We start from the raw sequence: 16,236 nt of genomic DNA, 5'->3' as shown, positions 1-16,236 counted from the left end.
CTTTGCAGTCTCAGATCAAGGAGGATCAAGATGGGTAGCCACAGATTGACTTCTCCTCCATAAATCTGTCCAAGTCCCTTTTAAAGCTATCCGGGTTAGTGGCCATCACCACCTCCTGTGGCAGCATATTCCAATCATGCGTTGCGTGAAGAAATGTTTCATTTTATTAGTCCTAATTCTTCTGCCCAGCATTTTCAGTGTATGCCCCCTGGTTCTAGAATTGAGAGAAAAAGAGAAAAATTTCTCTCTGTCGACGTTTTCTACTCCATGCATAACTTTATAGACTTCAATCATAGACTTCAATTATAGACCCTCAGACGTCTGAATTGGCCATGCCAGCAGGGGCCGATGGGAATTATAGTCCGTGAACATCTGAAGCGCCAGAGTTGGACACCCCTGCATTACACCCTGCCCACTCTCTGATTTGGACTCGCATTGTCATAATGCAAGTCTAATGCCTTAGCTGCTGTTCCAACAGATTCTCTGATCTTAATTCAGATCGGAGAGTCCAACGCCGGACCACTTTGTTTTCCAAGTTGTGCGTTCAGCTGCTTGAGACAGAGTAATTTTCTCAGCTGCATACAGTGAGATCACCAGCAGTTTGTTTGAGGCTGGTTCTAGTGTGCCTCGCTCTGCTCTGATGTGTTTGTTGGGTTGCTTGAAGGTGTCTGGCAAGGGCACTTCCCATAATTACAAAGGAACATCCCTGCTGTTTGTAAAATGCGGAGCAGATACCTGCTGGGCAACAAATAGACTTTCCGCCCTCCCTCCTGAGCCGCATGTAACAAATTTAGTTCTTGCTCGCTGCTGACACCTTCTAAGAATCTTTGGACCTCTGAAGGAGTTGTGAATAAATTAAAGGGCTAGTAGTGGTGGGGGGGGGGGCAGTGTATTTGACTCCCCAGTTTTTTCCCTCTGGCAAATCCCTTGTTGAAATTGGATGAGGCACTGAAGGTTTTGTGTTCTGTTTGTCCAAGTAGCCTCCAGCAATTGTGACAAATAATGAGCTTTGGTCCCCGCTCTGGCAGCTAGTAAAAGCATCTTTGTGGCTGAGACTCTAAAATTGAGGCCCTACAATTCAAGACGCCTGGTGTCCACAACAGCTAGTCATTAGTCATAGTTGCCCATGTGTTTTCTGTTCTTACATATGGTTTGCATACGATTTGGCTTCACACACTTCAACTAACCAGGTGGTATTTTCAGTCTTCCCCCCCCCCACTCCCCCCCCCCCAGCTCCCTGGAACTGGAGAACTGGGAGGAGGGGTCACCTCTGATTTTAGCTGTGGGCTTTTGTGAAAGATTCAAACCCTGGCAACTCTCACCTTCCCCGAGGGCCAGAGCAAAGCAACCATCTTTCCCTTGGGGATTGTCTTTGGGTAATGTTGAAAGCTGCAAGAAAGACTCACACTGCTTCCTGCTTGCTTTGATTTTGAGTAGAGAAGATTTTGTTTGGGCAGAGTGTTATTTTTTAATGTCTTGCATAAGAAAAAAAATAGAAAGCAATGTTATGTTGGGGCAGGCGTTGGTGAGAGGCACTCTGCTTATGTTTCAGAGGTATTATTTTGATGCACACTTCTAGGGATTCAAAGATTCTTGCATGAAAAAGTTCTGAAATGTTAGGTGCTCAGAGCCCTTGGGCCTTTCCATTCATTCCTGAACTCTGACCATATCAAGTGTAGACTGACCAGTGAATGACTTTGGGGACCGTGCAAGAGCTGGAGATTGTTCTTGTCAGAGCTGGAATTGTTCTTGTCTGCGTGTTCTCCATTACTAACCCGAGGTGGGGCGCGAAGGTGGTAGACAAGACTGCTGACTACCTTATCGATTTATCAAAGTCCACCCGATTTTGCCAAGGAATGGGCTTGGGCTGGCGCTCTTAAGGACCATCCTTGGTTTAGGAAATGTTTAAATGTGGGGGTCTGTGTGAACCTGGCAGGAGAGCTCCCATTGTGCTACCCAGTGCCCGCATGTTAGACTGCTCTCCATTGAATCCCAGTGCCCGCATGTTAGACTGCGCTCCATTTGTTATGCAAATTGCTTTGTCCAAGCAACCTGGCCTGCCCGTGAATATCAACTGGAGGCTTAATCTTTCAATTACAGTTTGCCCTTCTTCTTTTTTTTAAAAGGAAATGAGAACAGAAGCGATTGCCAGGCCGTTGGAGATAAACGAGACGGAAAAGGTGATGAGAGTTGCAATCAAGGACATCTTGGTAAGGATTACAGCCCTGCTCGCCAGGGGCGTCGTGGGAAATTATCTCGATAATAGTTAATTCCAAAAGTGCATTTTTCAAAAACAAAAAAATGGCGTCGCTGCCTGCTGTGAATCAGAAGCTCCGGCAAGAGTGTTCAGTCCAAATACCTGCCTGAAGAGGCTTGTGGCATGTTTCCAACATGAATCTGACTTTGGTTATATGTGTGTAGGTGGGTGATTCAAAAACAAACACACACACACACACACACACACACACACACACACATTCTGGATCTGGAACTGAAGAATGTGGCTGCAGCAGCTGTGTCTAGTCTGCCCCCCAGGCCTTTGATACGGGTGGGCCTTCATCAGATGGAGTGACAGAACATCTGTCCAATACAGGGCCCTTTTCAGATTCCCCAGTAGCGCAGATCACAGTGGCTGCTGAGTCTGGTTAATCAGGGGAAGGAGGGAGGGAGAAATGCCTTGCTAGCGGTTCATAGAATCAAGGAGTTGGAAGAGACCACAAGGGTCATCCAGTCCAACCCCCTGCCATGCAGGAACACACGATCAAAGCACTCCCGACAGATGGTCATCCAGCCTCTGTTTAAAAATCTTCAAAGAAGGAGGCTTCGGCACACTCTGAGGCAGCATAATTCCACAGACAAACTGTCAGGAAGTTCTTCTGAAGGCTTAGGTGGAACCTCTTTTCCTGTACTTTGAATCCATTAGTCCTTGTCCTAGTCTCTGGAGCACCAAAAAACAAGCTTGCTTCATCTTCAGCATGGCAGAGGGTGTGCTGCATGCATTCTGCCCTGCCCTGCCCCCAGTTCTCCCAGTGCAACTCAAAATAGCCTTTACTTTTCATTGAACCACTCTGGTTCAGGGATAGAAGAGCAGCATTCTGGTCCTGTCGCTCTACACCTCTGAAGTCAGCATTACAGAAGAATGGGACAATACTGTCAGGCCTGTGCCATTCTCGGCCTGGCAGTTTGCACGTCTGCATCAAGGCCACAGCTGGCCCAGCCATTATCATCGCCCGAGGCGAAGGAGCCCCCCCTTACATGTAACTAGTCAATAGAACTTAACCGTCTGCTCTTATCTGTCCTGTCCTTAAACCATGCTTCTGTTCCCAACCATCCTTTATAATGCTGATATTATGGGAATGCAAGGGTGGGTGAGTGGGATTATGGGTTGAACCAAACTGTAATTTACAGGTATGTACCAGAGGTCAGCGAGTCAAACTTCAGTTTCAGCTCTCTGTGCCCTGGGCTGACACGGTTCCAATAAAGCTCTTGAAACCTTCTTGAGTCTCGCTTGATGACCGGAGTAACAGACCCTGATACAGCCAGAGGGAGGGAAGGGAGGAGATGTGGCCCAGTGGAAGAGCCTCAGATGGTCCCCAGTTCAATTCCCAGCATCTCCAGTTAAGAATCAGGTAGCAGGTGATGTGAAAGAACTCCGCCTGAGGCCCTGGAGAGCATCTGCCAGTCAGAGTAGGCAATACTGACCTTGGTAGACTCAGTAGAAGGCAGCTTCATTTGTGTGTTCAGGTCCTCAGGTAGGGACATTGATGGGTACTCCCTGCACCCGGATAGCCCAGTCTAGCCTGATCTCATCAGATGTTGGGAGCTAAGCAGGGTCAGCCCTGGCAAGGATTTGGATGGGAGACCTCCAGGGATTACCAGAGTCATGATGTGGAGGCAGGCATTGGCAAACCACCTAGGAACATCTCTTGGCTCAAAAACCCCACCAGGGGGCGCTGTAAGTCAGATGCAGCCTGCGCAGGACCAATCCGACACTTCCTTCCTCTCCCTCCAGAAATGGCACCTGACGGGTCGTTGTCTTCCTTGCAGGAGCAGGTCCAGAAAACCAAAGATCTGCTCAGCAACGTGGCTGCGGATGAGGTCAGTTTAGAAGCCAAGATCGAAAAGAGGAAGGCGGAGCTGGAAAGGAGCCAGAAGCGGCTGCAGACGCTCCAGAGCGTTCGGTAAGGACTAGTATCCTGCCTGGTCCTCAGAGGGGCTGTTTCGATGCAGGCCTCCTGCCCCCTGGCACGGAGGGGATGTTTGAGCCAGAAGAGAGCAGAGCATTAAAGCTTGCTTTATCTGCCACCTGCTAAATCACACCTTCTTGGTGTGATAATTACCTGTGTAATTATCATTTTTTTCCCCAGTTACTGGCCCTTTTCACTGCCATGTCGCTCATTTAACTCAGGTAACTAATTACCAAATAATTAAGTGTAGTGTTTCCAAACGAAGAGTTAAAACCCTCCACTCAAAAATTGGGAGTCGTTAGAAGAAGATGAAACCGAACTGAACCGACGCTTTGCTTTTTAGGGAAGTAGAAGTTCATGTTCAAGAGGCAGCCATCTTGAATTCGAGGGCTTCTGCATGATCCTGCAAAGTGCATTCCTGATGCATCTCCTCCAGCCTCTCCATAATCGTCTTTTTAAGGCTTCCTAGTACTGTACAAGAGTAGAAGAAGGGTTTGGATTTATATCCCCCCTTTCTCTCCTCAGGAGACTCAAAGGGGCTTACAATCTCCTTTCCCTTTCCCCCTCACAACAAACACCCTGTGAGGTGGGTGGGGCTGAGAGAGCTCTGAAGAACTGTGACTAGCCCAAGGTCGTCCATCTGGCATGTGTTGGAGTGCACAGGCTAATCTGAATTCCCCAGATAAGCCTCCACAACTCAAGTGGCAGAGCGGGGAATCAAACCCGGTTCTCCTGATTAGAGTGCACCTGCGCTGAACCACTACGCCACACTGGCTGTATCAACCCACACGAGAGTTGAAAAAGCAAAAAGAATGCGAGCTTCTTTTTATTTTCTGCCTAGTCTTTGGGCCGCTTCTTGCCTTCATTTTCTCCAATGCCTGGCAACCGTGAGAGCTCGAAGCATCCATTTTAAAGAGGGCAATGGAACAGTGGTTCTTATGGCTCTCCTGGTCTGCACAAGAGCATCTTGGTGCACTCCACAGTCAGGAGGCTGAGCAGTATTGTTGCCCCTGCCTCATAAAGGAGCTTATCGTTTCTACTGCTGAAGTTGTTAGCAAAAGGAGTACATTCTCTGCATTTGCTAACAGCAGTATCATTTATAAAGGCACTGTCAAGTGTTCAAAACACTTCCTCTTGCCTGGTGAAGGTCATTGCCGTAGGTTTGCATTTTGCAGATGGGTGAAAGGGCTCGCTTAAGTGAGGCCATCTAGTGATGTCACGAGAAGGGTGAGACTTGAATTCGGCTCCCGTCTTGTGGCACGCCCCACCCCCATCTCATAGCTCTCATGCCACACCAGCTCTTCATGTTCCTTGTCCTCCTTTCTCCCCCCGCCCCCACTTGCATCCCCCTTCAGCCCAGCCTTTATGGATGAATATGAGAAGATCGAGGAGGAGTTGCAGAAACAATACAGCTGCTACCTGGAGAAGTTTCGGAACCTGGCCTATTTGGAGCAGCAGCTGGATGACCAACATCGCATGGAGCAGGAGAGGTTTGAGGTGAGCAGATCTTCAGTTCTGCCGCTGAACTCGTGTACTACAAAGTTACAAAAATATTGGGGTGGGGGCGGGGATTGATGGGGAGGGAGTGAATATTGTCAGGGTCTTGTTTGTTCTTTCTGCCGAGGAACTTGAAATCTGTGGAAACCAGACTGTTCAGTGCAGCATCCTCTTTCCCACCAGGGTAAATCATACAGCCCTGGGAGGGTGAACAATTGCGCCCCTGAACCGGCACTGGTTACCCATCTGTTTCTGGGCACACTTCAAAATGCTGGTTCTTTCCTTTAAGGCCACAAAAGGCTTGGTGGCAGATTACCTGATGTACCATCTCCTCCTATAACAGTCTCCCTTGAAACTTCCTCCTGGTTGGCGTCTGGCATCTTTCAGCTTTGCCAGCTTTGCTCCGTAAGGCACCGTCCCTTCTTTCCAGCCATGCTTCTTGTTGGGGCGCCTACTGGTTTGTGCGCCCTCTGTGTTGCGTGCCGCAGCTTCCTTCACCTTCGCCAGATGTCTCCTGCATGCCCATCCCTCACTGCCAAGTCCCACCTTTCTTTGCCCTCTCCCCTTCTCCCAGCTGTTTTTTCCCTGCAGGCACCTAGCCCCACTTTCCTGTCCCTTTCCATCCACATCTCTCTAGCCCCACTTTCCTGTCCCTTTCCATCCACACACACGCACACTCCTCCAGGCGCTAAAGACCCCTCTCTGGAAGGAGGGATCTGACCGGGCAGCCCTCTGGTCTCCTCCTCCCATGACAGGTGTGCTTGTCCTTCCCGCTGGCCGTTGGCACTTTGCGATAAATAGATGGGTTTTGGGTTTCAGTTTGGGCACTCAGTGTCCTATAATATACAGCCCTCCAGTTAAGTTCTGCCTTTCAAGCCCTGCTCTCTGTGCAGTCACCGTCAGAGGTGAGACAGAGGACAGTTAGAAACAGGGCATTTACTGTGGTGGCACCTCATCTTTGGAACGCCCTTCCCCTTAATGCTTGTAAGCCAGTTATTTTACTTTCTTTCAGGCACCACGCTAAAAGATGTCTTTTTTTACCTTGGCTTCAAATTAGGGGCTTCATCTAACCTACCTTTTTAAATGGCTTGCTTCTATTCTGTGGATAGTTTTTGTGATGTTTGCATCCAGTGGCTTGTTTTTAGTGGCTTGTGTTTAGCTGGTGGCATTGTTTTAATTGTGAGCCTGCTGGGAACCAGGTGTACCCTTTGGGCAGTGACTTCTGTATTCCTTTCCTTGCCTTTGTATTATCTCTTAAGCATTTAAAGGCAAGCAAAAACAGCAGGCAAAAATGAGGAGACTGTTTTGCTGCTGTTAGAATTGCAAGTCTGGGAATGGCTCCGCTCCTTGTCCTGGTCTTTTGTTGTCTCTTGTTTTACAAAGAGCCACTGGGCATAAATGTTTCTTCTGTTGCAACACTGGCTTCTCTAAACAGTCAAATGGAACTCTGATAGATTTCCCTGTCTTCATTTTCCATTTGTCTCAGATAACCAATCCTTTCAGAGCCATAATGCAGAGGAAACAACGGCCCCAAATGCAGACAGACAACAGTGTTCCGCTGAATAGGGGGTTAAAAGGATAGCAATTACCATACGATTAGGTTAATCTGCCACCCTCAAAGTGGGTGAAGAATGGCTCCGTCCTGTGTGCTTCTAGACAAATGAATGTTTCCAGGGTGAAATCTCGGTGGAGTCGAAAGATCAGCATTGAATAATGGGCTGGTCGTCTGGGGTGCACTCGGCATGCCCAGTGATTGTGCCTTTCCAGGCTGACGTCTCACCGCCGCCGACATCCATTAACTGAACATTTCTTAATTGGAAAAAAAAGGACGGAACAGAGCATTTTAATTAACGCAGCATTGAATGGCTCTCATGAAATGTTTTTCCTCACCCTGGCGGCCTGTGGTCACTGGCCGCGTTCCAGAATGCAGCCTGGCGGTTCTCGGTACATGGCTCAGGATCCTTAGATGGTTTGCGGAGCCCCACTTATGGGGTTTCAGGTCCTTAGAGAACCTTTTGTTTGGAGGGGTGTGTGGCTTGTTGGAAGAAGGTGCTCCTGATGGGCAGGCATAGAAAGTGAAAGTGCCCCACCAGCAGCCTTACTTTACATGCACTCGGTGGTGGTGAGGATCCGTCCCTCATAGGAGAGGATGAGTCTGTCACCTTCCTGTCATGTGACTGTGATGTCACATGAAGTCTTGACATGTGCTAGAAACTCAGTGGGTCTCAAGCTGCTGTCCTGCTGGTTAAAAATTAGGTTCCAGGTTTGGAAAGGTTGAAGACTCTCTCATGGTATGCATCGATTCTTCTTTGAATCTCTTGCACCTTTTTAAGAAGAAGAAGAGTTGGATTTATATCCCTCTTCCTCTCCTGTAAGGAGACTCAAAGGAGCTTACAATCAACTTTCCCTTTCCCTCCCCACAAAAACACCCTGTGAGGTAGGTGGGGCTGAGAGAGCTCCGAAGAACTGTGACTAGCCCAAGGTCACCCAGCTGGGGTGTGTTGGAGTGTACAGGCTGATCTGAATTCCCCAGATAAGCCTCCTCAACTCAAGCAGAAGAGCGGGGAATCAAACCCAGTTCCTCCAGATAAGAGTGCACCTGCTCTTAACCACTATGCCACTGCTGCTCCTCCTTTTCACCTCTTCCTCATTATCCCTCCCTTCCAATTTACCACCCAGAGATGCATAACAGTGAGGCCATCAATATGACGGCTACTGTTTCTGTGGCTCCCCCGGAATCTCTAATAGAGCCACCCGAGAGACTGTTATTCCAAGAGAGCTTTGTAGCTCGGTAAGGTAGAGGGAACTGGAGTTCAGGTTTCTGTGGAGCTGAATCAATTCTGAAACGATTAACTTTCCTAGCCTTGCCCTTCTAGCAGGAATAATTTATTACAGTCAAGTCGCACAGTGTTCCTGGAGAACCTTACCTTGGAATACACCGGCATGCACAGCCAGCCGGTTCCTGGATTATCAGGCTTTGTGCAAGTGCAGCGCAATTTGTTATTCTGAAGGCAAGGACCCTTTAGCTCCTCCTTATGGGGGTCTAACTTCGATATCTGAATACCAAGGGAATATTATCTCTCCCCCACAAGTCCTGGGATCTGTACCCCCAGAAGGGCATTTGTCTATGTCTGTCTGCTTGGCGTATGCTGGATGAGGTGCAGTGAGTTAGCAGTGAGTATAATAAGAGAACAAGCTACAAATCTGTTTGGATCTTGCCATTGCCGAGAACTTGCTAGCTGACTGTAGCCAGTCCAGCCTCACTTCTCCACCGGCAATGTAAGCACAGGAACACAGACCTGCATCGTTGACGTGAGGTCTGTGAGAAGGTATTCTGTGCAAAGTGCTTTGAATACTCTCTGGATATATTCCCATTGTGTGGGTTTTGTGAACCTTCATGTGTGGCAAAAGGGGTACAGTACTGAAAAACGTCTTTGTGGTAAGCTGCCTCTCAGTGAGAAAAGATCAACTGTCTTCCTTTTGGAGAACATTTCACAATCCTTCTCTCCCTCCTGTCACCTCTGCTGGGTGAGAACGCAGTTCTGAAATCCGGGCCTGTGAATGTCTCTTTGAAATTATCCAAGAAGCCACCACTGTTCTAGTCATTTCCCATCAGCAATCAGTTTTGGTTAGCAGAACGGCGTCAAACAAAGGAAACCGATCCTGGACTTTACCCCACGGAATCCTCCAATGCAGCCCTACGAATGCCAGCCACCCGGCCGACAGGCCTGAGCAAACAAGGACAATGAGGAAAGCGATACGTCGGGAGAATGGCAAATGAGCTCTGATTGAATCATTACAATTCATTCTTTGCCAGGGTCCGGAGAGGGAAGGAAGCAAATGGAGAAGAACCCTGCTGAGACAAACATCTTGTTCCAACAGGTGCATGCTTGATTTAATTGGAGAGGTCCCCGATCGATCATATTGTTTTGCAAAGAGCCTCCCGTTGAAAAGGATACTAATTTTTTGAGCTCAGCTGTGGTTGTGTACTCTGGTCCCAGGCTGGCCTTCTTCTTTGAACACAAATCACCCTCTCCTGTAGTTTTCGTTTCCGATCCCCTTTCTTTGCGGCCCCATCTTTGCAGTCTGTTTCTTCTTCCTCCGACTCAGCCTACCTGCTATGAGGGTCTCAGCCTCTGTTCTAGTGAGAAGATTCGGTCCTCCGGTCCTTGGAGGAGCTTCCTCCGTCATTTTCAGACTCTGTTCTGGTTCTGAAGCCAGCAGGGCGAGGTATTCTCGCCGGACTTATATCTGCGATTCTGGCAAGGCAGTTTTTCAAGGCAAGAAACAAAACTGAGGTGGTTTGCCATTGCCTGCCTCTGGGTCGCAACCCTGGACCACTTTGTGGTTTGCCATCTAAGTACTGACCAAGGTCAGCTCTGCTTAGCTTCCAAGTTCTGCCTAGCCTGGGTTGTCCAGGTCTGGGTCAATCAGAGATAGCTCAGGACATTTATCTGCCTGAACCCAAAGAGACAGGAATGCCCTTTGGAGGGAAAATTTAGTGATAGTAGAATCTATCATTAAAGATAAAATTATAAAACATGTAGAAAAGCAAGACCTGCTGAGAAAGAGTCAGCATGGCTTTTGCAGAGGCAAATCCTGTCTTACAAACTTACTAGAGTTCTTTGAGGGTGTAAACAGGCATGTGGACAGGGGTGAACCGGTGGACATTGTCTACTTGGATTTCCAAAAGGCTTTTGACAAAGTTCCTCACCAGAGACTGTTGAGAAAACTCAGCAATCAAGGAATAAGAGGGGAAGTCCTCCTATGGATTAAAAACTGGTTGAGAAACAGGAAACAAAGAGTGGGTGTAAATGGGAAGTTCTCACAATGGAGAGATGTCGGGAGTGAATTGTCCCCCAAGGATCCGTTTGGGACAATTCTCTTTAACCTATTACATAAATGACCTGGAAATAGGGGTGGGTGGCGTGGTGGCCAAGTTTGCAGATGATGCAAATTATGTAGGGTGGGTGAGAACCACAAAGGTTGCAGAAGAGCCTCCAAAGCGGACCTTGATAAATTAGATGGTGGGCTCAGAAATGGCAAATGCAGTTCCAATGTAAAATGTAAAATTGAAGTGCACATAGGGGCAAAATCCAAACTTCACATACTGCGCTACAGGGGTCAGTGCTATCCAGTCACAGACCAGGAAGGGATTTAGAAGCGTCTTAGTTGATAGTTCCATGGGAATGTCAACTCAATGCATAGCAGCAACTGTAGAAAAGGCAAACTCTATGCTGGGGATCATTAGAAGGAATTGATAATAAAACTGCAAAGATTGTCATGCCCCTTATATAAAACGGTGGTAGAGCCACACTTAGTACTGTGTCCAGTTCGTTAGCCCACATCTCAAAAGGATATTGAGGGAGATAGAAAAAGTGCAGAAGGGCAACAAGGATAATTGAGGGACTGGAGCACCTTCCCTGAAGGAGGCTGCAGCGTTTTGGGACTCTTTAGTTTGGAGAGAGCTGACTGGGGATATGATTAGAGTCTACAAAAGGTATGCATGGGGTAGAAAATGTTGACAGAGAGACATTTTTCTCTCTTTCTCACAATACTAGAACCAGGGGCATTCAGAACAGAAGATGCAGGGGAAGAATTAGGACTAATAGAAACACTTCTTCATAGCGTGTGATTGGTGTTTGGAATATGCTACTACGCACACACACACACACACAGGGGTGATATTGGCCACAAACCTTTATGGCTTTAAGGGGCTTGGACAGATTTATGGAGGAGAGAGAAGTCGGTTATGGCTACCAATCTTGATCCTCTTTGATCTTAGATTGCAAATGCCTTAACAGACCAGGTGATCAAGAACGAAAAAAAACAGCCGCCCAGAAGCCATTCGCGTTCACATCCCTACATGTGAGCCGAAGGCACCTGGTGGAGCCACTCTTGAGTAACCGAAGAGCTGGACTAGATGGACTTTGGTCTGATCCAGCTGGCTTGTTCTTATGTTCTTATGTTCTTCTTATGACCAAACAGATTACTATCAGCTGCCTTTTAAAGATGTCCCCAAATTTGTTGGCCAAAGTTTGGGGCCACCTCCCACTCCCTAACAGCAGGACTGATCATGAGAGGAAGCAATTATTTCTCCCTCCCCCAGTTGGGAAATACTAATGCCACTATTCTGAATGTTATTTAAGTTTTACAAAAAGATGATCTTCCTTTGGGTTGATATTTGATCAGCTGGTTAAAAAGATGACTCAGTATGTTCCAGATGAAGTGATGGGCTGTGAACACAGACAATCCTAAGACGTCCCTCATGAAAACTGAAAATTAGAAAAGGGATAAAAAGTCCAACTTCAGAGCCTAGGACAGATAATTAAAAAAAACTGGCCACCGAAAGAGAGGTTTGGAACAGAGGTTTTGTGAAGAGTCGATTGTGATCTGTCAGAGCTCATTACGAGGACGGAAATGTCGTGTGAGGGTTTTGAAAAGCCATCCTTCCAGGAGCCGTCACAGAGCCTGCGTCCCGATCATATTTGACACGTAATTTTAAATCCCTGAGAATAGGAATGAACAGCCTTCAAGCTGCTTCGGTTTGAGGCTGAGGAATGAAGGCTTGAAATGGCTTTGGGTGAAACAGAGATGTGACCTCTGTAGCTCAGTGCTCAAGAGCCCATCCAAGTTGTTCATTCCTGTGCCTCCTCTCGCTGGTGGGGTTGGCTTTTGTATCTCTGCATCGCTGGCGGTTCTGAAGTTCGGCAGTATTACCTTGTTCACATGGGGGTTGGATGGGGTTGGAGGTAGCATCTCCACTGGAGACAAGGTTTCACTCAGATTTTGGCAGTTGGTGGCAGATGTGTTACAGTGGTTGAGTGGCAGTTTCTCAACCTACGTGAGTCAGGTCATGAATGTCAAGAAGGATCCAAGGCCAAGGCATAATCAGCACAGGCAAGGGTGAGAGCAAAGATAACCATCCAGATCCTGAGCCATAGTCAAACAAGGCAAGGAATTCCGAATCCAGGGAATCTTGAGCAGAAGGAGCTGGGTACTGAGCGGTGTCTGCTTGTCCAAATGAGGAGCAAACTATGTGCTTCATAGTGCCTGGGAAGGGGTTGGCTTTGGAAGAGCTACTGAAGCAGGCACACATGACCCTTCAGCTTTACAAAAGAATCTAGAATCTAGAGCCAGTGTGGTGTCGTGGTTAAGAGCGGGTGCACTCTAATCTGGAGAACCAGGTTTGATTCTCTGCTCTGCCCTCTTGAGCTGTGGAGGCTTATCTAGTGAACCAGATGTGTTTCCGCACTCCTACATTCCAGTGGTGATGACCTTAGGCTAGTCTGGTTCATTCCAAAGCTCTCCTCAGCCACCGATATAAGTAAAGCTACTACTACTACTACTACTGCTACTACTGCTACTACTACGACTACTGCTACTACTGCTACTACAACTACTACTAGTACTACTACTAGTACTTCTTCTTCTTCTTCTTCTTCTTCTTCTTCTTCTTCTTCTTCTTCTTCTTCTTCTTCTTCTTCTTCTTCCCTGTTTCTTCTTCTTCTTCTTCTTCTTCTTCTTCTTCTTCTTCTTCTTCTTCTTCTTCTTCTTGTTCTTCTTCTTTGTTCTTCTTCTTCTTCTTCTTCTTCTTCTTCTTCTTCTTCTTCTTCTTCTTCTTCTTCTTCTTCTTCTTCTTCTTCTTCTTCTTCTTCTTCTTCTTCTTCTTCTTCTTCTTCTTCTTCTTCTTCTTCTTCTTCTTCTTCTTCTTCTTCTTCTTCTTCTTCTTCTTCTTCTTCTTCTTCTTCTTCTTCTTCTTCTTCTTCTTCTTCTTCTTCTTCTTCTTCTTCTATCTGTAGGGTAGGCATTCCTGGATAGGGAAGGCTGGAGGTCTGGAAGGAAAGGGGTACAAAATTCCAGAAAAGGAGAGCAGACCCCCTCTCCCTGGCAGAGAACCTGCCTGCTTCACTTGGAATCTGTGACTTTTTGGAGGCACCATTAGCAGTTCAAAGAGATGGTACTGAAAGGAGGAGAGCAGAGCAGTATCCTTGGTAGCTTCATGTTCGAAGGGTGCCTTCATGCAGGCACCAGTTCCCACCGAGTAGCTCTCTTGGGGGGGGGGGGGCGAAATATGGAGTCAGTACAGGAAAAATGAAGCCCCAAGAATTGTGAAGGACTTGAAGCCTGGCCTTTGAGAAGGATGGAGGAAGGAGATTTAACCTCCTTCTGGTCTTCTCTGCTTCTTTGCCCCAGGCCACAGGTCCTGGCTGCTTGCCTGCCAGCACCCAAGTGCAGAAATGTGTCTACAGCTGCCCCTACTTTTTCCTTCCCCTCCCCCCGAAAAGAGAGAGGCAGAGAATGAGCTGCCAAGCTTGGGAGTTACCCCAGATCCCATCTCCCTTTCGCTCTGGGAAGGGTCTCCGGGAAGGGTCTCCGTGTTCTCTTTGAGGCAGCACCCCCACCCCCAGTTCTGCAATCAGGCCGTCTTTCTGGACCGGGCTCTGCCCTTTCTGGTGGCAGCTGCGGTGTGAGAATTTTAGCCTCTTCAAAAACAATCTTTACTATGCAGCGCTTAACTCTTCTGGCCCGTTCTAGGTAAAGATTACATTAAAAGGCTCCTAGCCGCTGCCTTCGGTGTAGATTTGTCTCCAGTGGGGGTTTTGCTTGCATTTTCCCCCATCAGCCCTCTCTCTCTGCAGCTCTTAGCAAAATGATTTATTTCTTCAGCTGGGTGGCTTTCTTTTCCTTCTTCTCCCCACCCCTCCCGCCCCTACGTAAGGATGAAGGGTAATGTTTGGGTCTTCAGCGGAGCTGTTAATGACGAGCAAGAAACAGATATTTTTGCTGTGGTGCTCCCGGAGGCCGTTAACCAGTGCCTAGTCCCTGGCAAAGACTCCTTCAGCTGCGAATCAGATGCAGAGCCATCTGTCATGCCAATTAGAGCAGGGGCGAGAGAGAAATTAGGAAAGAGTTGCAGTGACTTATGACCAGTTTTGCGAGGGGAGGGAGAAGACGGTCCAGTTTCTCAGCTGTGGAGAGCAGCGGAGCTATCGGGCTTGTTGCGGGTCTGCAGGATATTTGCCCACTTGGTGTCAAAGCGCCACCACAGCAGATGGACACCCTGTGCCAGACAGCTTAATTTGCTCTTTCACCCGGACTGATATAGGATCTGGCTGCTTCCTCAAAGGGCTCCCTCTTTTATCCATGTTCCAGCAAGGGCATCCAGTCCAGGGTCAGGGAAATCCTTGGAATCTTTTCTGAAAGCTCCCACGAAGGCTTTAGATTAATTTTAGAAATCTGTTGCTGATGTGCTCAGTTTGCTCATTTGCGCTTAGAAGCCTGATGTGCAGACTTCCACTGGTTGTCTTTGGCTTTGCCATCTCACTCTCTGGTGTGTTCGGTAAGAGCATGCAGGTGTGCTCGCCATATTGCTAAGCATTACATCCGCTGCCGCCCACTGAAATGGAAGTTGTAAGTGTCTTTGGAGCGTTCTGTTTTTTGACATTTTAGGAGATATAAACCTCATTCCAAGGTGGCTTATAAGCTCCTTTCCCTTACCAGTCAGGAAAATGGTGCAGGGGATAAGGGTTAACACACACACACACACACACACACACACACACACACACACACACACACACACACACACACACACACACACACACACACACACACACACACACACACACACACACACACACTACTGCTGTTTACTATTGAAAACAGCATAGGAGAACCATTCACAGATTCCCTCTGAGTCTTTCAGGAAACTGAGTTCCGTGTCCCAGCATTATTTCTCTTCTGAGCCTTGTGGAATCGCAATAGCCTTGCAGATGAGTGGGACTTTGCTCGGGTTGTGGGCTTTACGATATCCTTGCAGCTGTTTCTAGAAACCTTTCTGGCAACTCAGAGCTCTCCTGAACTCGGGTGTGTGTGTGGGGGGCGAACAAAGGCCCCCTTAAGCTGGCGTTGATTCCAGTTGCTCCCGCTCTTGGGACTTGGTGCTGAGATTGCCTCGTCTGTGTCTGTCGCTTGACTTTTTCACAGCACATCGGCGGCACCGTGTTTTTCTTTCCTTGGTTCAGCTCTGTCACTTAAAAGACCTCACGAGCTCCCAAACCTTTTCTTGCTTCAGATCGAACATAAAAAGAGGAGCGTCAGCAGGTTCAAAAGCTCGCTGCACTTTTGAATGTCTAGATTTGAGCCGACGGGGGAAAGAATATTGCTTATTGGGTTTTTTGGGGATTTTTAAACAATCTTTCCTGTTCTATAGATCACTGCTGGCTACAGAACCATTGATCTTAGCAGAAGGGTGTGCCCTGACCTGTTCTGGCTCCTGTGCCAGGCATTGCTTCTGATCTCAGTGTTTTCCCTTCCCTACAGGAAGCAGAGAACACCTTGCGTCTGATGCAGAACAAGCTGAAGGAGGAAGAGAAATGTTTGCTGAAGGCTGGAAGTAAGCCCCGTTCCTGAAACCTTCTGTCATCAAGAAGGCCCCCCTCAAATCCCAACTGCAATTACATTCAAACTCTCACCTTCGCTTTACCCTTTCCGCTGGGGCGTGGTGACCAGTGCAGAGCAGACCGATCTTGCCACTGAAAGAAACGAG

At 47.8% G+C, this 16,236-nt stretch overlaps 1 protein-coding gene across 2 annotated transcripts in view; it reads left to right on the top strand.

Moving 5' to 3' along the window:
- The window catches only part of CLUAP1 (clusterin associated protein 1), a 50,383-nt gene that overhangs the window by 24,713 nt on the left and 9,434 nt on the right, over positions 1-16,236 (top strand). For both annotated transcript variants that reach the window (XM_048492503.1, XM_048492502.1), the window contains exons 6-9: positions 2,127-2,210; positions 4,048-4,181; positions 5,543-5,684; positions 16,011-16,083. In XM_048492503.1, the coding sequence (XP_048348460.1) occupies positions 2,127-2,210; positions 4,048-4,181; positions 5,543-5,684; positions 16,011-16,083 (433 nt within the window). The remainder of the gene's footprint in view (positions 1-2,126; positions 2,211-4,047; positions 4,182-5,542; positions 5,685-16,010; positions 16,084-16,236) is intronic.

The sequence above is a fragment of the Sphaerodactylus townsendi genome, linkage group LG04 (assembly GCF_021028975.2).
Source record: "Sphaerodactylus townsendi isolate TG3544 linkage group LG04, MPM_Stown_v2.3, whole genome shotgun sequence".
NCBI lineage: Eukaryota > Metazoa > Chordata > Lepidosauria > Squamata > Sphaerodactylidae > Sphaerodactylus > Sphaerodactylus townsendi.
The sequence above is the reverse complement of the archived record's forward strand: the minus strand, read 5'-3'. Positions and strand labels throughout refer to the sequence as shown.